The following is a 26542-nucleotide window of genomic DNA, read 5'->3' on the forward strand; positions in this document are numbered from 1 at the left end:
TATCAAAGTCGTCCAATATGAAAACGGATTTGAATACAGTTTTAAGATCAGATTAAGTCCTTTAGTGAGAAACTGTCCTGCAGTCCGTGTCACATTCTGACAAATGTTACGAATCAGGATGCATTTAATTCACTTGCCATAAGTACAGCTAGCTAATATGCAGATGTATCTGATAGTTGGTACCGACATGTGTTCTGGTCCTATACACACGCTTGTGCAGTATGATTATGATTGAATAACGTTCTAGTCGTAGATGCCTGTTCCTCTTTCTACAAAAAACAGGCAAAAAAACAACTCCAAAGGAAATTACAGATGCAATTCAGGCATCATTCACCCTCCATCAGAGGGCACAGGCAACATGGAGGTGTGGCTTTGTTTGTACCCTTGTTCAAAGCTAACAGAAAGGGCACAAAGACCATTCATTTAAATGTCTGACCAATGGGTAAGGTCCATACGCTAATAATCGTGCTTCCTCTAACATCAACAAAAGCATCAAAATGATACAAACAAAAAAGCGAACCCCCTGACAACCTTCCACACACTGCTACATAAGACAGCTGCTTCCTATTTCATTTCCTCGCATACACCCATAAATACTGTGTTAATATACACTGCACATTCACAAAACACAGCACCCACCCCCTGCAAGATTTACAACATATTTACATCATCTGATTGTGAGTCGGTTCTAGCATTTTGATGAAAACATTCTTTTAATAAAGTTGTGAAATCGAAATGAATGATCCAAAGAGGAAATGATGTGTAATATATGAACATACTGAATAAAGTGTATAAGTATCACTGAGGGGAATGTAAGGTTGATCCTATGTATAATTATTCTATATATTTAAAACAGTGCCAGAACCAAATTTCATCATTGAAGTAAGATTCAGTTGTACAGGACAGATATTGGCATAAATGATAATAATTGATAATGGTAAAGCTTGTAACTTTCCACAAGTTATTAAGCACCAAAAAGTGACTGTACTGTATCTTTGTGTCAGGGTTTCCGTTAGCTGGTAATAGCCGGCTTTTGGGGGCTAAAAATATACAAAAGTCAATAAATAAAATTGGCACCGGCCACTTGTCTGGGAGAAGATATATATATATTTTTCAAAATAATGCTTTTTAGCCTATTCATTAATGGAAATACCAATTGATGTAAATACATTTCACCGGTCATGCTTATAAGTCTATGCGCTAATTTGCCTAATTTAGTGGAATTAAATTGCCGCGTGTGTATATTCGCAATGTATCTTATTTATCACACACACAGCATACAGATACAGAACCTTTGAGTGGAAAATCTGTTAGACCGCGCTTTTATAAACACAGTAATTGCACAACAATTCTAAATGCAATCGTGCATTAAAAATAGATTTTGGGTCACAATTAAAAATAGTTACTATTTTTTTTTCTCAAGTGGTAATTGTAGCGCGCTTCCCATTCGCCATTCAAATACATAGGGAACGGAAGGCAGGCTTTAACATCATAAGGTCCTGTGGAGCTCAGTTGGTAGAGCATGGTGCTTGCAATACCTGGGTTGTGGGTTTGATTCCCACAGGTGACCAATACAGAAATGTGTGCACTCACTACTGTAAGGTTCTCTGGATAGATGTCATATTCTATTTGTGTCTCCCCTTCTCATAAGCCTATTATATTGGACAGGGTTATTTTTATTGATCTGTTTGGAAGTGTCAGCAGACTAGCCTACCCTGTAATTTGTTGTATTAAAAAAGATGCTGCTAATGTCTCCAGTCAAATAAAGTGTAGTAGAATTGCATGACGTGTTTTTCCCAGAAAGAAGAAACGTATATTGCCCAGGCAATTCAATACACACTCTGCCATTCATTGAAATGTATTTTTTTGCGGACAGTGATTGAGTTATTAGCTTAAATTATGACTATCCAATCTACTCATCACATTATGAAATGTAGACTATCTTACGTATGTCTACAAATGCAATGATGCATGGAATGCTTAATTATAAAGGTGTATTTTTTATTGTGAACATTTGCTTCCCCAAACTTGAAACTCACGTGTCACATATACATATGCTAGCTTGTGATTTAGCTGTTCGTTACTCATCTTGTTGGCTGAGGAAAAGTAGATGTGGACAGTTATGCTAACATCTTCAAAGTGTGCAGTAAGGACACGCGTCATTGCATCCTCAACTTGCATGTTCTGTTCAGATTAATTACAATAATCTAAATGTGATTTCTGTAATTCTGAGCACAGTGAGTGGACGCCCTAATCAGGTTACGCACCCAATGCATATGGGTCCAGTAAATGTCTCGAAGATCCATTCAATTAAAATATGCATGTCAAATGTCCAGCGACACATTTTCATAATGGAAACCCTGCTTTGTGTGTAGTTTATGCAAGCGTAACCTTGTCCTCAACTTTAGCTTAGATTCAGCTAGACTAGAGGAAAACAGAACATAGCCTCAGAGTTCATAGCGGTATGGTTGTAATGTGTAAAAAATAACCGACAACAGCGATTCTTGGTTTGGCACAAAGCAAGTCACAAATAATATTTTTGGCAAACATCCAAGCTTTAGCTAAACTGATAATATCATAATTTGGATTGTCAAACCTCCTTTTGACTTGTACAGTCATGTTGAAAGGACTGCCTAATATTTAAATGCTTTAAGACAAATAATCAGAATATATACACTTGGCTTCCTCTGAAAAGTGGAACAGCATCTTAGAACATGGATACTTGAAAAATAGTGATTCTCACAAGGCAGATAAAATGATTTAAGTGCCCATTTAAACATGTTAATCGAAGGTAGCAAATGTAGTTTTTTTCAGTGTGTATAATGCTTCTATTGTTTATCCCTTCTTTTTTGGAGGGGTGCTTATGCAGCAAATATCAGGAGGACAGTTCAGTTCTCCAACCTTGCTGTGTGACAGTAACCCAGTAACCATAGTAACAAACTGCAGCCCCCCCTTCCCTCAACTCCATTCCCAAACATGCTGCAGCCCCCCCAACCTCCATTCCCAAACATACTGCAGCCCCCCCATTCCCAAACACGCTGCAGCCCCCCACCCCTCCCCTCATTACCAAACACGCTGCAGCCCCCCACCCCTCCCCTCATTCCCAAACACGCTGCAGCCCCCCACCCCTCCCCTCATTCCCAAACACGCTGCAGCCCCCCCTTCACCCACCCCAACCCTCCATTTCCAAACAAGATGCAGCCCCCCTCCATTCTCAAAAATGTTGCAGCCAACCCACCCCCCTTCCCCACCTCTCCCCGCCATTCCCAAATACGCAGCAGAGTTAGCCTTTCTTCAGGCAAACGGGTTCTCCGATTTTAAGATGGAGGTCTCGATGTCAAGGCAGCCCCCCTTGCCATTCAAGTGTTCTGTGTTGCTGTCGATGCTGTAGCAGCCCTGGACATCGGTGATGGACGAGGCTGTGTATGAGGCGGACCGCATGGCATCCGAGTGGGTCAAGGTGCTCCCGAACTGCATACGGTACTGGTTCCAATGTCTCCTCAGAACCCCTTGCACCTGCCAAGACACAATGTGGACCATAAGATTCAGTACACAGAAAATACATTAATAAAATTAGCAATGATTTACTTTCATGATTGACTAAGAATGAATTAACCCTAATTGCAAGACCATCCATGAATCTTCATACAGTATTTGCCTAGCCATCTTCCAGTCATTTACAAGGACCATATTGACCCTTGTCCTCTCCATGTGTTTTGTGAAGCATGGCTGTCAAAGGAGGCAAAGGGTCAAGCAAACCAAATCCAAACCAAAATTACTACTTTGGTACAAAACCCTCTCCAGCACTGCTACCACTCTATGGACTGTCCCTTGACTGTCTCTGGATGCCTGCCAATGCATTCATGATCTCTAGTCTGGAAGAATCCTCTCCAGAGGCTCACACGCTCCCATGCAATGCTCTGGAAGGTCAACGTCCCGAGATACATCCATAGGTCAACTCCCGGGGAGGGTTTGCAAAGAGGAAGTGTCCTAACCTCGGCTTATACACACAGGGGGCTGAGGACAAGGAGATACAGGGGAGGAGAGGGTTGCAAAATTCCTGAAACAGTCCCAAAATGCCCAGTGAATAGGCTGGCAAGAGAATCATCCAACCTAGAATTCTTTATCTGGGATTTCAGAAAACCTGATGGACATGATTGCGGGTGAGAAACGTACCTCTCCATTGAAGAAGCAGAAGATGGTGGCGACCAGCAGCCCCTGAAAAAAAATGTGTAGCCCAGTCAGGTGATAAATGCATTATCGCTTCCTGAGGAGAATGTCTCAAGTTCTCAAACAACAAAAAACTGTTGAGGCATGGGGCAGAATGCTGATTTTGCTACTTTCATGCATTTTGGCAGCAGGTCTTTTGAGGAGCATGTAAAACAAGTGCGAGAGACAGAGAGAGAGAGAAAGAGAGAGACAAAGAGAGAAAGAGAGAGAGAGAAAGAGAGAGACAGAGACAGCGAGAGACAGAGACAGACAGAGACAGAGCGTGACAGAGAGAGACAGAGAGAGAGAGACAGAGAGACAAAGACGTTGTGTTGTATGATTTATTGAGCTGATTCAGCCTGGCCCCAGAACGCTCCAACTGCACCTCCCCATCATAAGCTGCAGCATTCAACCCTCCCCTCCCAGACAGTGACTTATGTTTTCCTTCCTGCCAGTCTTCCACAGGCCATGGGATAAAGATGCAGGAGCTAAAAGGCGTTGACCTGGTCTTCATAAATACTCACAAGCCAATAATAGGGAACACAGTGAGAGACGGCGGCTTCAGATTAATGTGTTTGATGCGCTTATAGACAGTAACTCTGGACAAGAACATCTGCCAAACTACTACGGAAAACACACATATCCAATGCCATCAGAAAGTATTCACACCCCTTGACTTTTTCCACATTTTGTTGTGTTACATCCTGAATGAAAAGTGAAACGTCTTAAGTCAATAGATATTCAACCCGTTTGTTATAGAAAGCCAAAATAAATTCAGGAGTAAAAATGTCCCTAACAAGTCACATAATAAGTTACAGGGACTCTGTGTTCAATAAGTGTTTAACATGATTTTTGAGTGGCTCTCTCATCTTTCAACTCCACACATACAATTATCTGAAAGTTCCATCAGTCGAGCAGTGAATTTCAAACACAGATTTTACCACAAAAACCATGGAGGTTTTCCAAAGCCTCGCAAAGAAGAGCACCTATTGGTAGATGAGTCAAAATAAAAAAGCAGACATTGAATATCCATTTGAGCATGGTGAAGTTACTAATTACACATTGGAGGGTGTATCGATACAACCAGTCACTGCAAAGATACAGGCGTCCTTCCTAACTCAGTTGCCGGAGAGGAAGGAAACAGCTCAGGGATTTCACAATGAGGTCAATGATGACTTTAAAAAAGTTACAGCATTTAATGACTGTGAGGAAACTGAGGATAGATCAACAACATTGTAGGTACTCCACAATACTGACAGAGTGTAAAGAAGGAAGCCTGTACATAATAAAACTATTACAAAACATGCTTCCTGTTTGTAATAAGGCAGTAAACTAAAACTGCAAAAAATGTGGCAAAGGAATGAACTTGATTTCCAGAATACAAAGCGTTATGATTGGGGCAAATTAATCACTTTGTCATTATGGGGTAGATGGGTAAAAAAATATATACACTATACGACCAAAAGTATGTGGACACCTGGTCGTCGAACATCTCATTCCAAAATCATGAGCATTAATATGCAGTTGGTCCCCCCTTTGCTGCTATAACAGCCTCTAGTCTTTTGGTATGGCTTTCCACTAGATGTTGGAACATTGCTGCAGGGACTTGCTTCCATTCAGCCACAAGAGCATTAATGAGGTCAGGCCTGATGTTGGATGATTAGGCCTGGCTCGCAGTCAGCGTTCCAATTCATCCCAAAGATGTTCGATGGGGTTGAGGTCAGGACTCTGTGCAGGCCATTCAAGTTATTCCACACCAATCTCAACAAACCATTTCTGTATGGACCTCGCTTTGTGCATGGGGGCATTGTCACGCTGAAACAGGAAAGGGCCTTCCCCAAACTGTTGCCACAATGTTGGAAGCACAGAATTGTCTAGAATGTAATTGTAAGCTGTAGCATTAAGATTTCTCTTCACTGGAACTAAGGGGCCTAGCCCAGACCATTATTACTCCTCCACCAAACTTTACAATTGGCACTATGCATTGGGGCAGGTTGCGTTCTCCTGGCATCCGTCAAACCCAGATTCGTCCATTGGACTGTCAGATGGTGAAACGTGATTGATCACTCCAGAGAACGCGTTTCCACTGCTCCAGAATCCAATGGCGGCAAGCTTCACACAACTCCAGCCGACGCATGGCATTGCACACGATTATCTTAGGCTTGTTTGCGGCTGCTCGGCCATGGAAACTCATTTCATGAAGCTCCCAACAAACAATTATTTTGCTGACATTGTTTCTCGAGGCAGTTTGGAACTCGATAGTGAGTGTTACAACCGAGGGCAGATGATTTTCACACGCTACGCGCTTAAGCACTTGGTGGTCCCATTCTGTGAGCTTGTGTGGCCTACCATGTCACAGCTGAGCCGTTGTTGCTCCTAGATGTTTCCATTTCACAATAACAGTACTTACAGTTGACCGGGGCAGCTCTAGCAGGGAAGACATTTGAAGAACTGACTTGTTGGAAAGGTGGCATCCTATGACGGTGCCACAATGTGTCACTGAGCTCTACAGTAAGGCCATTCTACTGCTAATTTTTGTCTATGGAGATTGCATGGTTGTGTGCTTGATTTTATACACCTGTCAGCAACGGGTGTGGCTGAAATAGCTGAATCCACTAATTTGAAGGGATGTCCACATACCTTTGTATATATAGTGTATATATTTAATCACTTTTGAATTCAGGCTGTAACAACAACATGTGGAATAAGTCAAGGGGTATGAATACTTTCTGAAGGCATTTTACATAGAAATGAATTCGAACCTCGGTTGGAAAGATGGAAAATATATTACTGTAAGCCTAGAAATGTATCATTTCACTGAGCTGGGGTAACTAGCAGAGAATACATAGTCTTACCTGATAATGCATTAAGATGTTCATGATGTAGTCGTAGATCTCAGAGGAGACCCGTTCCTCTGGTTTGTAGGGCAACAGGACGTACTGGATACCCAGGAGAGGTACAAGAATCAGGGTGGCGCGCACGGCCTTCATGTAGAGGCTGGACTCAGCCTGGTGGGTCACCTTCAACTTGGTGATCAGGACACGCACAATGTTCAACAGGAAGAACAGGTTCACCTTGAAAGAGAAGGAGAGAGAAAACTGACAAATTAGTCAGAATAATATTAGCAGTCTAGAGGACATGCTTATCCAAAGGACCCACAATCACCATACAGGACAAATATAAGACATACTGTTCAGGACTGTTAGCAACAGTGTGTTCACTTCTTGATGTTGGAAAATTGTGAATTATGGGTAATTCTTAAGTTTCTGAATCACTGATATCGAGAGTGGATTCACATAATCACCATTACAATTCTCGTATTGACCAAACAAGGAGAAAACATAAAATCAAATCAAATGTATTTTTTAAGACATTTTTTACATTAGCAGATGTGCTTTTACAGAAACCCAGCTTTAAACCCCAAACAGCAAGCAATGCAGATGTAGAAGCACTGTGACTAGGAAAAACTCCCTAGAAAGTCAGGAACCTAGGAAGAATTCTAGAGAGGAACCAGGCTCCGAGGGGTGGCTGTGCTGGGTAGAGATTATAAGAGTATATGGCAATTATTAAGGCCAGATCGTTCTTCATAGATGACCAACAGGGTCAAATAAATCACAGTGGTTGTAGAGGGTGCAACAGGTCAGCACCTCAGGAGTAAATGTTAGTTGGCTTTTCATAGCTGAGTATTCCGAGGTCGAGACAGAAGGTGCGGTAGGTAGGTAGGTAGGTAGGTAGAGAGAGAGAGAGAGAGAGAGAGAGAGAGAGAGAGAGAGAGAGAGAGAGAGAGAGAGAGAGAGAGAGAGAGAGAGAGAGAGAGAGAGAGAGAGAGAGAGAGAGACAAAGACGTTGTGTTGTATGATTTATTGAGCTGATTCAGCCTGGCCCCAGAATGCTCCAACTGCAGTCGAAAACAGCAGGTCTGGGGCAAGGTAGCAAGTCCGGTGAACAGGTCAGTGTTCCATCGCTGCAGGCAGAACAGTTGAAACTGGAGTAGCAGCACGACAAGATAGCACATTATGCAGAAGTCCTCAAAATAAAGAAACACCAGCACACCTGATAAGACGATGCAGCTGTGTACCAGATTGGACCCACAGATAATAATTGCAAAGCACAAGAGGATGCTTGATTTGCCGGTTTCCTTGGAAGGGTGACCAGTGACATGTTGTTCTGCCAAATGACTCATGGGCGGGTCAGTCCACAGAGGGATCAACCGTTGAGGCCAAACTGCAGGTAAATTAAAGGGATAGTTCTGTGAAATTATTTACGTAGATATTACTTGGCCAATTTAACAATACTAAACTGTGAACTTCAGTCTCTCCTTGTCCATAGGCTGCTTTCAATGTAAGGAAACTAAATATGTAATTTCCCTGAACTATCCCTTTAAAATTAAAACAACATTCTGGTACACTGCACCCCCTTTTTATCCAAGATTGCACTCAACAGTCGCCAGAATCTAGTTTTTAATTTGCATGAACCTAACTGTATTACAGACTTACCAACAGAGCAGCGCAGATGGGCCCATGGATGATGTAGAGGAGTGAAGTGTTGGAGCTTATCCAACAACTGTAGGGGGGAGAGAGACGAATCAGGCATTCAGGGTCTGCCACCTTCTTTTATTGTTGAAATTCAATTTAAAAGGGGATGCTTACAGGAAAAATATTAATAAAACATTTAATTGAAAGCACTAGAAGGCAATCGATACAGGGTAGGGAATACTGGTAGCTGTCATAGAAACTAATGAGAAGAAATTGGCATTATGCTGTATAAATAGCTTGTAGTTTAAGGAATGATCAATAAACAATTAAGGGAAAAAGCGTTGAAAGTAACTCACTTGTCATTGTAGTAGTAACTGCGAGCGATCGCATGTATAGATGCTGGAATTAGAGGAAAGCCTGAAAAACAACAACAGACATCCTTTGTTAGTGACAAACAATGCTACTTCCATGAAATAACATCAAACTTCATATCCTATAAGGGATAGGATGTTATCCCCAAAATCTACCCCACCCGTGGAGATAGTACCACATCCTCGAAAAACCTACCCCAGCCGAGGAGATAGTACCACATCCCCGAAAAACCTACCCCAGCCGAGGAGATAGTACCACATCCCCGAAAAACCTACCCCAGCCGAGGAGATAGTACCACATCCCCGAAAAACCTACCCCAGCCGAGGAGATAGTACCACATCCCCGAAAAACCTACCCCAGCCGAGGAGATAGTACCACATCCCCGAAAAACCTACCCCAGCCGAGGAGACAGTACCACATCCCCGAAAAACCTACCCCAGCCGAGGAGATAGTACAACATCCCCGAAAAACCTACCCCAGCCGAGGAGATAGTACCACATCCCCGAAAAACCTACCCCAGCCGAGGAGATAGTACCACATCCCCGAAAAACCTACCCCAGCCGAGGAGATAGTACCACATCCCCGAAAAACCTACCCCAGCCGAGGAGATAGTACCACATCCCCGAAAAACCTACCCCAGCCAAGGAGATAGTACCACATCCCCGAAAAACCTACCCCAGCCGAGGAGACAGTACCACATCCCCGAAAAACCTACCCCAGCCGAGGAGATAGTACCACATCAAGTGCTGTTTCTCAGCGAACACGGCAACAACGATGAGGGTGTGCAGGTATATCCCTTCACAGAGCATCCAGAAGTAGTTGCAGCCAAACAGATAAAGATGGATGAACACGGACACTTTACAGCTTGTCTAGAAAAAAGGACATGGGGTGAAATTTAGGGCAGGCCTCACGATATATACGACATCACCACCATATTTAGGTGCCGATACCATATCTATTGAGATTCTCACGATTCTATGTGTATTGCGATTCGATACTGTGATTTTATTGTGAGTTAGTGTTCTTAACATATTGCTCATAAAGTCTGATGCAGAGAGACAAGCGAGAGCATGAGAAAATGTTTTGATCAGTCATGGAAATAAAAGTGCTGAAAACACACTGGCTTACGATTTAAAAAGAAGATGGAGAACAAGCTATAGTAAAAAAAATAGCAGAGTTTTGACACAGGTACAGCTGACTGGCGTCATGTAGTTTTTCTGGGCTAAATATCTATAAATGAATATCTATAAATGCAGCAGCAAATTAGCAGTGTGTGTCCTACCGTTACATTGGTGTGTGGCTGTATGATGTACATTACATAGTATAATATAGATATACAATTATTTATATACAAACACATGTTATCTACCACCCGCCCACCCACCCACCCACCTACCCACCTACCCACCCACCCATAAACTCACAGGGTTTCTTTGTACCAGCTCCTGGTTATTCGCCACAGCGGTCAACCAGATGATGGTGATGACCGAGTTCAAAACGAAGGAGAAGAAGAGGTTTTTGTGTAGAGTGACCCTTTGGCAACACAAACTCCTACACGAAAGGGGAAAAGGAGTAGACGTGGCCATTGTGGAGATAAAAACAGAAACACAAGGTGAAAAGGAGTAGAGGTTGTCATTATGGAGATAAAAACAGAAACACAAGGTGAAAGGAGTAGACGTGGCCATTGTGGAGATAAAAACAGAAACACAAGGTAAAAAGGAGTAGACGTTGTCATTGTGGAGTTAAAAACAGAAACACAAGGTAAAAAGGAGTAGACGTTGTCATTGTGGAGATAAAAACAGAAACACAAGGTGAAAAGGAGTAGACGTTGTCATTGTGGAGTTAAAAACAGAAACACAAGGTGAAAAGGAGTAGACGTTGTCATTGTGGAGATAAAAACAGAAACACAAGGTGAAAAGGAGTAGACGTTGTCATTGTGGAGTTAAAAACAGAAACACAAGGTGAAAAGACATTTGTATCAGCTATCTGTGAATAAAAACAGACCGAGGAACAAAGCCTTTGAGTATTTAATTATTTATATTGTTTGGTTAATTTATACTCACTTGAAATTGAAAAATATTCCCAGGGAAATGAATAGGGATATCAGTGACAAGCCGTGGCCAATGAGAGCCAAGTAGAATAAATTCATGGCAGTCTGGAAGAGAGTAGACATGATAAGCCTTATATTCTCCTAGCATGTATTAGCCTGGCTAAAACCCTATTTCACTACATAATGCACTCAATAATCAATGTAAAATGCCCTTGTTAGTTATAGTCAAATAGCCCTGATAATCACAGAGCAGAGAGCTCAAAGCCTTAGTCAAATACTATCTCCACATGTCTTTTTCAAATGCTTTATGTCCATTCAATCAAAATAGCAATCTGCAAGTTTCTCTAGGAGAGCAAAATAACATTCCTCACATGCAGCAAGCAATTGTTTTTGAATTACTAGAACATGCATTTGATATTGTTTTGACTTTGCACTGTAAAATATTGTCTAATTGAGAAGATGAATAAAAATGTTTCAGACAGTGACGTACCATTCTGCCTTCCTTAGTGTGCTCATTGCATCGTGTGTAGTTAGTCCACGTTCGGTTGCTGTCGGGATGCAGAAACCAGTGTCCGTTCTCACCGCAGATTTTTGTCACCATTTCTGTAGAGCATTACATCAAAATGTAGGAGATGAAACTCTAACCACATCAGATACAGGCTTCAAAATGCAGAGATCTGAAGTTCATCTTCAAAACATGTCCTTTTTCAGAAAATGACATCTTTCCTCGCAGTAATATAATTTGCAAGTGCTTTTAAAGCAACATAGTTTCTGAAGCCTCTGGGACTTGAATTAAATGAAAAGTAAATGGAAAAAGAAAAATGAAAGGCATTTGATAAAAAAGGATGGGACTACCCCTCAAAAGGACCAAACTAGCCTGGAAGGAGGAAGGATTGCTGTGTCTGCCTCAAAGTGAATTTCCCCATTCAAAATGACCAAACTAGCCTGGAAGGAGGAAGGATTGCTGTGTCTGCCTCAAAGTGAATTTCCCCATTCAAAATGACCAAACTAGCCTGGAAGGAGGAAGGATTGCTGTGTCTGCCTCAAAGTGAATTTCCCCATTCAAAATGACCAAACTAGCCTGGAAGGAGGAAGGATTGCTGTGTCTGCCTCAAACCCAGTGTTTCTCAATATTGATCCTGGAGGATCCACTGTATGTTGGATTTCACTACCAATGATATCACCCCATTAGACTAGGGGTGTAGAACTCCAGTCCTGGAGAGCTACATGACGTGCAGGCTTTTATTCCAGCCCAGCACTAATACACCAGATGAAACTGGTTGTGGTCCCGACTGATGAATATGATTAGGATTATTTGAAACAGATGTGTTAGTGCTGGGCTAGAACAAAACCCTGTGGTTTATTTATATCTGCTTGGTTCGAGGGAACAAATGAACTGGAATACCTTGAATCTGCTATTTTAGAAGTAGCTGTAATGATTCAATGTTACATTTTTTTTTACATTTAATTCAGCAGTTTTTATGGGAGTTACAGGTTGAAATGAAAACCTGCATAAAAGGTGGGTCCCCACTCCCCAGGAACTTTAGCCCATGTCAGTGGGCACTTGGTGGACTTTCAGGGGGCTCACCTGAGGGGTCAAAGTCCTGGAAGTAGTCAGGGCAGTGCTGCTCTGAAGTGAAGCCTGCCTCTGTGTCGTCCCAGCACAGCCACCCATCCCAGGTCCGGTTACACACTGGCCCTGCAGCATAGAAACCATCAGAGTTCAAATAAAGCACATGTTCACATAAAGCAGGAGCACTGAGAGGTCACTGAGAGGTCACTGACACTGTCTGCTACAAGAATCAACAGGTCACGTCAATCAATACGCAGTTGAAATCAATATGTGATATAAGTAAGCATTTTGTTTGTTGACATCACACTCAGTAGTTATTAGAGACACCTGCTGATAAATTGTGTTGCTAATGCTAACGTCTTTATTTATTATTGCCTACAAATCAGGTTAAATACATTACAATTCTGCTAATGCTCCTAATTGTATGGTGGAAATGAGACATTACTGTGGATAACCTAGATATTAAAACATCCCACATCCCATATAACTACTTCCTGGCTCTGTCTTCTATCCACCATAACAACAATTTTAGGAAAATATTTTTTTTAAAGAAATATCAGCCAGGATGTGTTTTTACTCCTGCTTCTCTCACTATGTTAAATATAAGCCAGGATGTGTTTCTACCCCTGCATCTCTCACTGTGTTAAATATAAGCCAGGATGTGTTTCTACCCCTGCCTCTATCACTGTGTTAAATATAAGCCAGGATGTGTTTCTACCCCTGCATCTCTCACTATGTTAAATATAAGCCAGGATGTGTTTCTACCCCTGCCTCTCTCACTATGTACTTTGTATCTCTTTCATTTAGTAGTCAGGTGTTTCAGACCTTGTTTTTGACAACAGGGGTGGGATGTGTGTTTTAAAGCTTTGGATTGAAATTGACAATCCCCTGGCATGTGTTGACAATAATGCTTGACATAACTGAAGAGCTAGAAGTTGATTTTGAAGGGGAAAGTTAGTTTGGAAAACATTTCCCTGACAAAGATTGGTAACTCTAGTGAAGGAGATGTGTCCTACCTCCCTACCCTGGCACCACCCACACAAACGCATTATTAAATACTGTACATATTGTAACACAACAGTTAAAAGCATTATTTGGCTAACGAGTGGCACAGCGGTCTAAGGCACTGCATCTCAGTGCTTGAAGCATCACTACAGACCCTGGTTTGAATCCAGGCTGTATCACCACCGGCTGTGATTGGGAGTCCCGTAGGGCGGCGCACAACTGGTTCAGCGTCGTCTGGGTTTGGCCGGTGAAGGCCGTCATTGTAAATAAGAATTTGTCCTTAAGTGACTTGCCTAGTTTAATTAAAAATATTTATATATATATAAATAAAAATAAAAGAAAGGTGGCAAATGCACTTTTCCAAATATCTCCAAATGTTTTGGTTCGATAAGTGAGATAAATCAGGATTCTGTTTAAAGTCTTTAAAAAGCTGTGGTATTACACCTGTAGCGTTCCCCTAACGTTAAGTATGACTGAACATAGCTAACACTTTACGTCTGTTCTGTCAGATGCTCCCTCTCTCTCCTGAAGCCTCCTGCTGCTCCCCTTCCTCACTACTCCTCTCCTCACGCACTTACAACCACCACTCTGGCAGACACCCTAGAGCCACACCTTCCTGTGTGATTGGATTTCTAATTAGCCAAGACGCCAAGCGAACACCTCCTAGCTGATTGCCGGTGTGACTGCAATGCTAATCAGACACAACGCTAGTGGATTTCCATCCAAATGAGAGGCTTACAGCACCTTATAAATTACACCACAGCATCACTGATATATTGGCATTCCTCTCAGTCCCTCAGTCCCTCAGGCTGGCTTAAGATGCACTGTCTCCTCACCTGCCGACTGGTTAACGTTAATGGTCTGGATACTAATAGGCTGGTGGAATTATCACACCTTACTCATTGACTACACAAAACAGATTATTTTTTTATTCTTCTCCCTATCAAAGAGCTCCTCGTTGGACATCAGGTGCTCAACTCGAGGGCTTATGTAACATGGATCGATCCCACTTAGGATTCAAACTCATGCATGAGCACAAGCACTCAGTAATCAAGTCATCGTACCTAATGGGCTGAAGATGTAGCCAATAACCCTGTTTTTTTTTGCCGTTAAGGCAAATATTTTTTTTAATGTCAATGTACAGTATGTAGCAACCTAATTTTGCTAAAAGACAACTTTCTGATGCTCACTCCCCAGAACACCCCACACACACACATAATAATTCACCATGACCAACTATGCCAATGACAGAGGTGCCTGAAAGCAGGTCATTTCTGTTGTTTTTTTTACCTATTTTGTTGTGGTCATTATCCTTCATGATTTTCTGGTAGCACTCAAACTGGGCTGTCACAATCTTGTTCCTGGTTACTCCTATATCGTGGTAGACATTCAGCTGTAGGTGCTGCTGGGTACTGTTCACCTCTGGGCTAGCCGCAACTAAGATCTGCAAGGAGAACCCATCACATCACATACCATACCATAACACATACCATACCATAACAAATAGCATCACATCACATACCATACCATAACACATACCATACCATAACAAATAGCATCACATCACATACCATACCATAACAAATAGCATCACATCACATACCATACCATAACACATAGCATCACATAGCAAAAAAGTAACACAAATCAGAATTTCACATTGAGCTAGCTAAATAAGGCAGGTCGTAGCTAGTGTTTCTATATGGATATAGAAAAGGTATTACGCTTTAGATGTGGCTCAATTCATACCTGCATGCTACAGATTGCCGTTGTCATCCACAGATGACAACGGCATCTGTGGATGCCATAACACATAGCATCACATAGCATACCATAACAAATAGCATCACATCACATACCATACCATAACACATAGCATCACATAGCATACCATAACAAATAGCATCACATCACATACCATAACATAACACATAGCATCACATACCATACTATAACATAGCATGGGGCTGCAGGTAGCCTAGTGGTTAGAGCGTTGGGCCAGTAACCGAAAGGTTGCTAGATCGAATCCCTGAGCTGACAAGGTAAAATCTGTTTTTCTGCCAATGTTCTTAACTGACTTGCCTGGTTAAATAAAATACACTGCTTTTGTATTCAATGGCTTTTTTGCTGTCCTGATATTTTTGTTCTAGATCAGTCTGCCAGTGTCCTGACCTATATGTTATTATATTGACCACTTTCTAATCATACAGGTACCTTATTGATTACTCATCAATATAAACATTCATTCACCAAAGTTATTTAGGTTTTCCGCATAAAGAAATCACTAGAGCGAGAAAGGATACATACACCAATTAATGCTTCCAACCAACCATGGTCTGGTACTACTGAGCAGAGTAGGGATAGGGGGCAGTATTTTCACGGCCGGATAAAAAACGTACCCGATTTAATCTGGTTATTACTCCTGCCCAGAAACTAGAATATGCATATAATAGTAGATTTGGATAGAAAACACCCTAAAGTTTCTAAAACTGTTTGAATGGTGTCTGTGAGTATAACAGAACTCATATGGCAGGCCAAAACCTGAGAAGATTCTATATGGGAAGTGCCCTGTCTGAAAATGTCTTGTCCTTCTATAGCCTCTTTATCGAAAATACAGGATCTCCGCTGTAACGTGACATTTTCTAAGGCTTTCATTGGCTCTAGGAAGGCGCCAGAACGTTGAATGATAGCTCTGCAGTCTCTGGGCGAAAAACAGCAGGGGTTTTGGTGAGTGGTCCTTCTGAGAACAATGGCACTGGCGTGCGCATGCATGTGACGACTCCATGTTTTACTTTCAGTGTTTGAACGGATACAACGTCTCCCGGTTGGAATATTATCGCTATTTTTAAGGTTTTTCGTATTTCGCGCCAGGCGCTACCATTGGATATTGGCGAGGCGTTCCGCTGTCCATAAGACATGGCACACATGTTATACAGTGTATGAATCCCCCACTGACACAGTAGACAATATGGTCCTGCACTTATGGGTGTGTGTGTCTGTGTGCATGTGTATGTGTGTGCATGTATGTGTGTGTGTATGTGTGTGTATATGTGTGTGTGTGTGTGTGTGTGTGTGTGTGTGTGTGTGTGTGTGTGTGTGTGTGTATGTATGTGTGCGTGCGTGTGTGTGTGTGTGTGTGTGTGTGTATATGTGTGTGTGTGTGTGTGTGTGTGTGTGTGTGTATGTGTGTGTGTGTGTGTGTGTGTGTGTGTGTGTGTGTGTATGTGTGTGTGTGTGTGTGTGTGTGTGTGTGTGTGTGTGTGTGTGTGTGTGTGTGTGTGTGTGTGTGTGTGTGTGTGTATATATGTGTGTGTGTGTGTGTGTGTGTGTGTGTATATATGTGTGTGTGTGTGTGTGTGTGTGTGTATGTGTGTGTGTGTGTGTGTGTGTGTGTGTGTGTGTGTGTGTGTGTGTGTGTATGTGTGCGTGTGTGTATGTGTGTGTGTGTGTGTGTGTGTGTGTGTGTGTGTGTGTGTGTGTGTGTGTGTGTGTGTGTGTGTGTGTGTGTGTGTGTGTGTGTGACAGAGCGACAGATAGAGATACAGAGTAAAGAGAGAAAGAGAGGGTAAAGAAAGTAAACTCTTGCCTCAGTAGCAGTGCCCAGTAGGAGACAGATGACCATCCAACAGTACCCAAAACAATCCATCTTCTTTTTTTGCATATCAAATGATCCACTCTTCTGGTTATTACTCCTTCTTTAATGACTATCGATCTGTTGAAAGGAAAAAAGGCCATTGAAACACAGACTCACATTGTCATTTACACCATTAACTGTTTCATAGTAAGAAGAGAGTTTGGACGGGGTTTCCCAGTAATTATTTTTTTTTTGTATTAAAACAACAACATTGGATGTTCTAAGTCCACAAAAATGCTTAAAACACATTAGGAGACCCATTGTGAGGTCTGGAAAAATCGTAAAATTGTTGAATTCTGGGTGTAGTTACCCTTTAACTCAACTGGGCACCACCCAAAGACCGTTGTTTGGTTAGCTGAGTTTCTGTAGCATTCATCTGATTGCAGAGTTTGCATAACAAATAGCCACTGGGTCGATGCAAATAATCATGATATCATTCTAGCAGGAAGGCACAGGCTACTTTGTAGTTAACATTTAATTGAGAAGATTTTTGGGAAAGCCTTTCCGTCTACCAGCAGACGGTTATCATTTGCATTAACGCTAATGTCTACAAAGTGACATACGCACGCACACACAACACACAAAACACACAGACAGGGACGGGAGGTAGTCTAGCAGTTAAGAGACTTGGGCCAGTATTCGAAAGGTCACTGGTTCGAATCCCCGAGCCAGCAAGATGGAAAAAATCTGCCGTTCTGCCATTGAGCAAGGCAGTTAACCGCCAACAACTCATCCCCGGGCATGGATGTTGATTAAGGCAGCTTCCTGCATCTCTCTGATTCAGAAGGGTTGGGTTAAATGTGGAAGACACATTTCAGTTGAATGCATTCAGTGGTGTAAAGGGGTATCCCCCTTTCCTGTGCCGTTGCAGGAAAATATGATTTCCTACTAAGTTCAATACATTGATGAATTCTATCCTATTTCTCTCTCTGGTTCTTTCCCTCAGCCCATAACTCTATCCTGTTTCTCTCTCTGGTTATCTCTATCCTGTTTCTCTATCTGGTTAAAAGGGCTTCCATTTAACATGAACATCGCAAAAATCAACACCATTACATTTCCATCCCTCCTTCATCACTCGTTCCCTCCAATATAAACACATACACCAGTGGCGGTCGGTGCCGTTGTGTTCCTTCTCGCATCTATGCGCTCGCCTCTCACCTCTTCCCTTCGCTTGTGGACTTCAATGCACATCAGCTGTATGTGACCAGGCGAAAAAAAAACTTTTCAAGCTAAACGCTGCCTACATAGTTGTTAACATTATTAGCTAAAGTAACGTCATAATCAGCAAAGCTAATAGAACTAACACATTAGTAAACCCGAAACAATCATGCAGTAACGTTACAGTGTACAGTCATTAAGCAGTTACACCGGCGGGCCCCGGTGGCAATAAATTAGTCAAACCAAAAAGCTTGACTTGGAAGAGTTCCAGTGTTGTGTTGGATAGTCATAACCAGCTAGTTAACTTAACATCCCTCTGTTTGAACAGTGTGTTTCAGTAGGCTAAACTAGCTGGCTACATTTGCTAGTTAAGTAAGTGGAAAAAATGGACACACTCTCTTTCTCTCTCTATTTCTCTCTTGCTTCTCCTTCATTTTGTAAGAAATTAATTTGCTAAAACATTTTCAACTACTGTCATTCTCGCTCTTTGAGTCAACTACTCACCACATTGTATGCACTGCAGTGTTAGCTAGCTGTAGCTTATGCTTTGACTGGTGGAGGCTCTGTTCATGCTGCAAGAGCTCGGATAGGTTGGATGACATTGTCAGGAAGTTGTCATAATTACTGTGTAAGTTTATGGAAGGGGGTGAGAACCATGAGCCTCCTAGGTATTGTATTGAAGTCAGTGTACCAAGAGGAGGACGGAAGCTAGCTGTCCTCCGGCTACACCATGGTGCTACCCTACAGAGGGTTGTTGAGGCTACTGTAGACCTTATTTGCAAAATAGTGTGTTTTAATCAATGATTTGGTGACATATGATTATATTTCGTATGGTTTTATCTAAAAAGGATAACTTTTTAAATGCTTTACCATTTACATTTGCTCTCTACCTAAATCAAATGAACTCTCAAAGGAAGTGAGCGCTCTTGTCCCCCCTCCTCAGATTATTCCCAACCACGGACATCACATGGGCTCCGTAGTGCAGCTATGGGCTGTGCTGTGCCATCACCATTACTTAAATCAACAGAGCATGCATATGTACTCCAGTTCAGTTCTTATTGGACAGTTCTTATTGGCCTAGAGGATGTACAGAGGGCACTGGGGACAGTGAAGAAACACCTGATCTCTAATATGTTCAAACTTTATTGACTTGGAGGCATATTTCTGGTACATTTTCTCATCTTGGTGTAGTCCTGATGTATTTGTAAATAACTCACCACTGTGGCTGAAGACATACACTGTAAAAAGCATTTGCTAGTCCACACAATCTTTGAGGAAAGTCTTTATATTGCTATCTTTGTATTTTGAAATTCACATAGAGTATTTGCATTAACATTACATTTTGAAATTCCCAATGCATACAGTTGACACAAGTCTTTGTCAGGTGCATCAGAACATCAGTCTCTTGGACATTATTGTATATGAATCACGATTTAGATGTCGTCCTGACACTTTGGACAGGAAAGCTTACAGATTGTCCCTTTAACATGAGGATTGTGGAATTTGTCAGGAAAGAGCCACAGAAGACTATGCATTTAAAGCAGCATGGTAATGGTTTGAGTTTGCAGCACGGCTGGGGAATAGTTTAGAAGACACAATTCAAATGTGCACATGCCCCTCAAGTTGAACAAGTTTGCTTTTCAAAATCGAGGGAAGCCAAATGTGCCAAATGTGGTTGCCGTATTGGCCTAGATAAGACTACATTTCTGCACAAACGTCATTTAGCACACACTCTTATCCAGAGCAACTTACAGTAGTGAGTGCATAGGTTTTCATATTTGTTCATACTGATCGAGCACTTACAAGCAATAATACAGCTGATTACCAAGACATGCAGACATGTTTGGAGAGTCAGAGTTCCGTATGATGCTTCGGCTGAACATTGCCATCATTGCAGTAATGTTGCTATTTGGATAGCTGTTAGCCGGAACAGACATAACTATTGAAAAAGCAGTGAAGAGCATTCCTGACACACAAGCCTCAATTGTGTATACAACGGTTATAACAGAATATGTTAGCTAAATATGTATGTTTATGGAAGGGGAGCTGTGCTGCTTGAGTGGACGGGTTAAGTGAACTGAAATCCACTTAATGGCCTAAAGGAGTAGGACATTTTTATCCTTCAATTTGCATGGCTAATTCAATTAAACTGGAAGGCAATTGAGCCAGGAGAATAGGAAATACAGCTGAGAGAAAAACATTACTGTTTGTATTCAAGAACATCCAGCCAGGGGGGCCTCCCGAGTGGAGCGGCGTTCTAAGGCAGTGCTCCAGCCTGGGGTTCGATCACAGCCGGTCATGACCGGGAGCCCCATAGGGAGGCCCCCCGGCTGGAAGTTCTTGAATACAAACAGCAATGTTTTTCTCTCAGTTGTTCATACTGGTCTAGCCAGGGGCTTTCTGGGGGCTTTTCTTGGCTCATCGCGGTCTAGCAACTCCTTGTGGATTGTTGGGCACCTGCAAGCTGACTTCGGTCATCAGTCGAATGGTGTGTCCTCTGACACATTGATACAGCTGACTTCCGAGATAGGGCAGCTGCAAAGTCAAAATTGGCCATAAGGCCTATTGTAAAAATGTATCAAAACAAAAATGAGCTTTTTGGTCTCAATTTAACATTAGAGTTAGAAATTAGTTTTGCAATCTGGTCTAGGTTAGGGTTTAGCATTGTGTAAAATCAGATTTTATGACTTTGTGGCTGTCCTAGATAGTGACCACCCTGCAGAGCTGCCTCCAGAACAACATTCATGACGAAAAACGCTAATCTGCAGAACTTTCCTGCAATGTAGGAAATGTAAAGCATATAGTGTATTTTGAGGTTCTGAAGTTTCCCATTTCCACTTTGAAATGTCAGACTTGATTTTCCTTTACGAAAAATGTATCAACTCCCACAAAAATGTCCATTAATTACAATCCACCTAATTATTCAGATTTCCAGTTGCTGCAGTATTCTTTTCCTGCTGTAGCAAACTGGCTCAAATTAAGATCCTACATCATACCTCTGCCTCAGAGCGCAACAATCATGAACATGGTTAACTTCACTTCATCCTGCGCTATGCTATCTAGATCCAGGCCAAGGGAATGAATGCCAGCCTCCCAAGTGTGCTTTGAGTTAAAACCCCATTACACTGGGGGGAATGCTGGAACAGGATTTGTAAAACATTATGGCAACGTGCAAATTGGAAACAGACCAGAAACTATCAGCTGTACTGTCACAAGCTAATGGTCCTCATTGCCAAATCCCCCAGCTGTATTGGAACAGCTGACTCCAGCCTTTTACAAACTGAGATTCCAATCAAGGATGGATCTGTCCAATGACAAATTAAGCTTGAAACATATTACAGAATTCATCCATGGTTTATTTGGATAGGATTTAGATATGCAGTGGTACTTCATGATACACATCCCAGAGGATAAAACTTGGCAAAACTGATTAACCTGTTTGGATAGGGGGCAGTATTTTCACGGCCAGATAAAAAACGTACCCGATTTAATCTGGTTACTCTTCCTGCCCAGAAACTAGAATATGCATATAATTAATAGATTTGGATAGAAACCACTCTAAAGTTTCTAAAACTGTGACACTGGAGCGCGCGTGCACGAGACAACTCCATGTTTTTCTGTCAGTGTTTGAATGAATACAACGTCACTCACGATTAACGTTCACAAAATACATAACAATTATTTTAAGAATTATAGATACAGAACTCCTTTATGCAATCGCGGTGTCAGATTTTAAATTAGCTTTTCGGCGAAAGCACATTTTGCAATATTCTGAGTACATAGCCCGGCCATCATGGCTAGCTAACTTGACACCCACCAAGTTTGGCCCTCACCAAACTCAGATTTACTATAAGAAAAATTGGATTACCTTTGCTGTTCTTCGTCAGAATGACCTCCCAGGACTTCTACTTCAACAACAAATGTTGTTTTGGTTCGAAATAATCCATAGTTATATTGAAATAGCTCCGTTTTGTTCGTTTGTTGAGGTCAGTTTCCGAAGGGTGACGCGCGGGCGCATTTCGTGACAAAAAAATTCTCAGAAGGCGCCAGAATATTCCATTACCGTACTTCGAAGCATGTCAAACGCTGTTTAAAATACATTTTTATGCGATTTTTCTCATAAAATAGTGATAATGTTCCAACCGGGCGACGTTGTATTCGTTCAAAGAGAGAAAGAAAAACATGGAGTCCTCTCGTGCACGCGCGCTCCAGTGTCAGTGTTCCCTGCCTGACCACTCACAAAAACTCCTGCTGTTTTTCGCCCAGAGACTGCAGAGCTCTCATTCCACTTTCTGGCGCCTTCTGAGAGCCATGGAAGCCTTAGAAAATGTCACGTTACAGCAGAGATGCTGTATTTTTGATAGAGATGCCCTAGAAGGACAACAAATTGTCAGACAGGGCACTTCCTGCATGGAATCTTCTCAGGTTTTGGCCTGCCATATGAGTTCTGTTACACTCACAGACACCATTCAAACAGTTTTAGAAACTTTAGTGTTTTCTATCCAAATCTACTAATTATATGCATATTCTCATTTCTGGGTAAGAGTAGTAACCAGTTTTAATCGGGTACATTTTTTATCCGGCCGTGAAAATACTGTCCCCTAGCCCCAACAGGATAAAGGAGAGTCTTGTCTTTAAAATGGTGTAAAATAGTAATATGTTTGAGAAATTGAAGTTATAGCATTTTTTAGGTATTTGTATTTCGTGCCATGCTATACCATTTGATATTGGTGAGGCGTTCCGCTAGCGGAACGTCTGTCCCTAACAGGTTAACCTGTTTGGGATAGGGGGCAGTATTGAGAATTTTGGAAAAAATATGTGCCCATTTTTAACTGCCTCCTACACCAACTCAGAAGCTAGAATATGCATATTACTGTTCAGGTTTGGATAGAAAACACTCTGAATTTTCTAAAACTGTTTGAATGGTGTCTGTGAGTATAACAGAACTCCTATGGCAGGCAAAAACCTGACAAGGTTTCAAGCAGGAAGTACCCTGTCTGACAAGGAGTCGTGCGTCTTGCATCTGTTTATTGAAAAGTAAGGATCTTAGCTGTAACGTGACAATTCCCAGGGCTCCGATAGGCTCTCAGAACCCGGGAAATACCTGAAGGTTGACGAGGCAGCCTCAGGCTGAAACACATTATCGCCTTTGGTAAGTGGCGGCTCAGAGGACCTTTGAATGAGGCGCGTGCACGATTCGCTCCTGAGGAGAAATTTTATTCGGCTGTTTAGGCTCAATGCATATTCCCGGTCGGAATATTATCACTTTTCTACGAGATAAATGGCATAAAAATTGGTTTTAAACAGCGGTTGACATGCTTCGAAGTACGGTAATGGAATATTTAGACATTTTTTGTCACGCCAATGCGCCATGCGCGAGACCGTGATGTAGCTTTCGGATAGTGTCTAGAACTCACGAACAAAACGTCGCTGTTTGGATATAACGATGGATTATTTGGGACCAAACCAACATTTGTTTTTGAAGTAGAAGTCCTGGCAGTGTATTCTGACGAAGAACAAGCAAGGTAAGAACATTTTTCTTATAGGAAATCTGATTTTGGTGGAGGCTGACCTGGGTGGGTGTCTAAATAGCTAGCCCTGTGATGCCGGGCTATGTACTTAGATTATTGCAAAATGTGCTTCATCCGAAAAGCTATTTTAAAATCGGACATATCGAGTGCATAGAGGAGTAATGTATCTATAATTCTTAAAATAATTGTTATGCTTTTTGTGAACGTTTATCGTGAGTAATTTAGCAAACTGTTAGTAAATTCCCCGGAAGTTTGCGGGGGTTATGCTTTTTCTGAACGTCACATGCTAATGTAAAAAGCTGTTTTTTGATATAAATATGAACTTGATTGAACAGACATGCATGTATTGTATAACACAATGTCCTAGGTGTGTCATCTGATGAAGATCATAAAAGGTTAGTGCTGCATTTAGCTGTGGTTTGGGTTTATGTGACATGACATGCTAGCTTGAAAAATGGGTGTCTGATTATTTCTGGCTGGGCACTCTGCTGACATAATCTAATGTTTTGCTTTCGTTGTAAAGCCTTTTTGAAATCGGACAGTGGGGTTAGATTAACGAGATTCTTGTCTTTAAATAGCTGTAAAATAGTCATATGTTTGAGAAATTGAAGTAATAGTATTTCTAACGATTCAAAAATCGCGCCACTGGATTTCAGTGGCTGTTACGTAGGTGGGACGAGTTCGTCCCACATGCGCCAGAGAGGTTAATGCAACCGCTGTGTCAGATTTCAAAAAAGCTTTACAGCGAACGCACACCTTGCAATAATCTGAGTACAGCGCTCAGCCACCAAAACAAGCCATACAGATACCCGCCATGTTGTGGAGTCAACAAAGTCAGAAATAGCATTATAAATATTCACTTACCTTTCATGATCTTCATCGGAATGCACTCCCAGGAATGCCAGTTCCACAATAAATGTTTGTTTTGTTTCGATAAAGTCCATATTTATGTCCAAATACCTCCTTTTTGTTCGCACGTTCAGTTCACTAATCCAAATGCACAATGCGCGAGCACTAAATTCAGACGAAAAGTCAAAAAAGTTCCATTACAGTTTGTAGAAACATGTCGAACGATGTATAGAATCAGTCTTTAGGATGTTTTTATCATAAATCTTCAATAATATTCCAACCGGACAATTCCTTTGTCTTTAGAAAGGAAAGGGAACGCAGCTCGCACTCATGGATGCGCGCAAGACTTAGCTCATGGCATTCTGCCAGACCCCTGATTCAAACAGCTCTTATTCTCTCCCCCTTCACAGTAGAAGCCTGAAACAATGTTATAAAGACTGTTGACATCTAGTGGAAGCCTTAGGAAGTGCAATATAACCCCATAGACACTGTATATTGGATAGGCAATCACTTGAAAAACTACAAACCTCAGATTTCCCACTTCCTGGTTGGATTTTTCTCAGGTTTTTGCCTGTCATATGAGTTCTGTTATACTCAGAGACATCATTCAAACAGTTTTGGAAACTTCAGTGTTTCCTATCCAAATCTACTAATAATATGCATATCTTAGCTTCTGGGCCTGAGTAGCAGGCAGTTTACTCTGGGCACGCTTTTCATCCGAACGTGAAAATACTGCTCCCTATCTTAAGATACCAATAGAGAAATACTTAGCTCTATGTGAAAAGTGGCTGAGAAACTTTTTACTGTGAAAGACAATATCTGCAAAAGCCATTCCCATTTCATTGTTGTTGTAATCTGGACATTCACAAAATATCTTCAATTGTTGTATATTTTCAAGACGAATTCCCATGACTTTAACAATCCTAATGATATATCACTTTGTAAGACATTGAAAGGATTGTTTGAGATTGAGATGAGGAATACATTTTCAGAATGATATAATGTTTATAGTAAATCTAAAAGTACAAGTACAACCCACAGGAATAAGTAGTTGTTAAAGTGCTTTAGGAGGACCACCCAGCCTTTCCCATGAATCATGTTGCCATGGACTACAGCTATTATTTGCTATGGAAATACCCTATGTCTGGCGCTGCACACTATAAAACAAATGGAGGAACACAAAGATTATGGATATACTGACAAGATACATGTCTCTCTGCCCTAACAATGGGCTGTCTAGCTCCTGCCTATCCTTTCTTTGGATTGGTGGATACATCTCATTATTGTAATCCTTTTTTGAATGTTCGATGAGTGTTGTTGATGTCAACCGCCTGTATTCAAAATAGAGAGATGCTACGCTACTAGCCTCATGCCATAAATATGCATAGCCATCTTGAGACAACTTCGATATTAAGTGTATTTTCTCAAAGTTGCCGGGATGTAACGTGCCCTACTTACTGTATATGTAATCCATTTTAAATTCAGGTTGTAACACAACAAGGTGTGGAATAAGTCAAAGGGTATGAATACTTTCCGAAGGCACTGCAGCTCTGATATTTGGGTAAGACAAGAGAAGAACCAAGGGCTCATTAAATAGGATGAAATGTTCATTGCAGATACAATTCTACTGTAATAAAATTAAACAGTAAAGATGATTTAATCTAGTGGAGTATCCAACCGTGTCCT

General features: G+C 41.6%; 1 protein-coding gene across 2 annotated transcripts in view; it reads right to left on the reverse strand.

Moving 5' to 3' along the window:
- Positions 1–3254: 3254 nt before the first annotated feature.
- The window catches only part of LOC115161319 (calcitonin gene-related peptide type 1 receptor), a 41109-nt gene continuing 17821 nt past the window's right edge, over positions 3255–26542 (reverse strand). Inside the window, exons 2-13 of one of the 2 annotated variants that reach the window (XM_029712211.1) lie at positions 17271–17396; positions 14975–15128; positions 12695–12805; positions 11597–11709; positions 11120–11211; positions 10481–10607; positions 9772–9925; positions 9041–9101; positions 8706–8772; positions 7065–7283; positions 4177–4218; positions 3255–3516 (exon numbers count right to left, since the gene is read on the reverse strand). In XM_029712211.1, the coding sequence (XP_029568071.1) occupies positions 3295–3516; positions 4177–4218; positions 7065–7283; positions 8706–8772; positions 9041–9101; positions 9772–9925; positions 10481–10607; positions 11120–11211; positions 11597–11709; positions 12695–12805; positions 14975–15128; positions 17271–17345 (1437 nt within the window). In that variant the 5' untranslated portion in view covers positions 17346–17396 and the 3' untranslated portion in view covers positions 3255–3294. Of the gene's footprint in view, positions 3517–3538; positions 4018–4176; positions 4219–7064; positions 7284–8705; positions 8773–9040; positions 9102–9771; positions 9926–10480; positions 10608–11119; positions 11212–11596; positions 11710–12694; positions 12806–14974; positions 15129–17270; positions 17397–26542 lie in introns of those variants that run through there. The other variant, XM_029712212.1, reaches the window with a different exon arrangement.

Source organism: Salmo trutta, chromosome 24 (assembly GCF_901001165.1).
Source record: "Salmo trutta chromosome 24, fSalTru1.1, whole genome shotgun sequence".
Lineage (NCBI taxonomy): Eukaryota > Metazoa > Chordata > Actinopteri > Salmoniformes > Salmonidae > Salmo > Salmo trutta.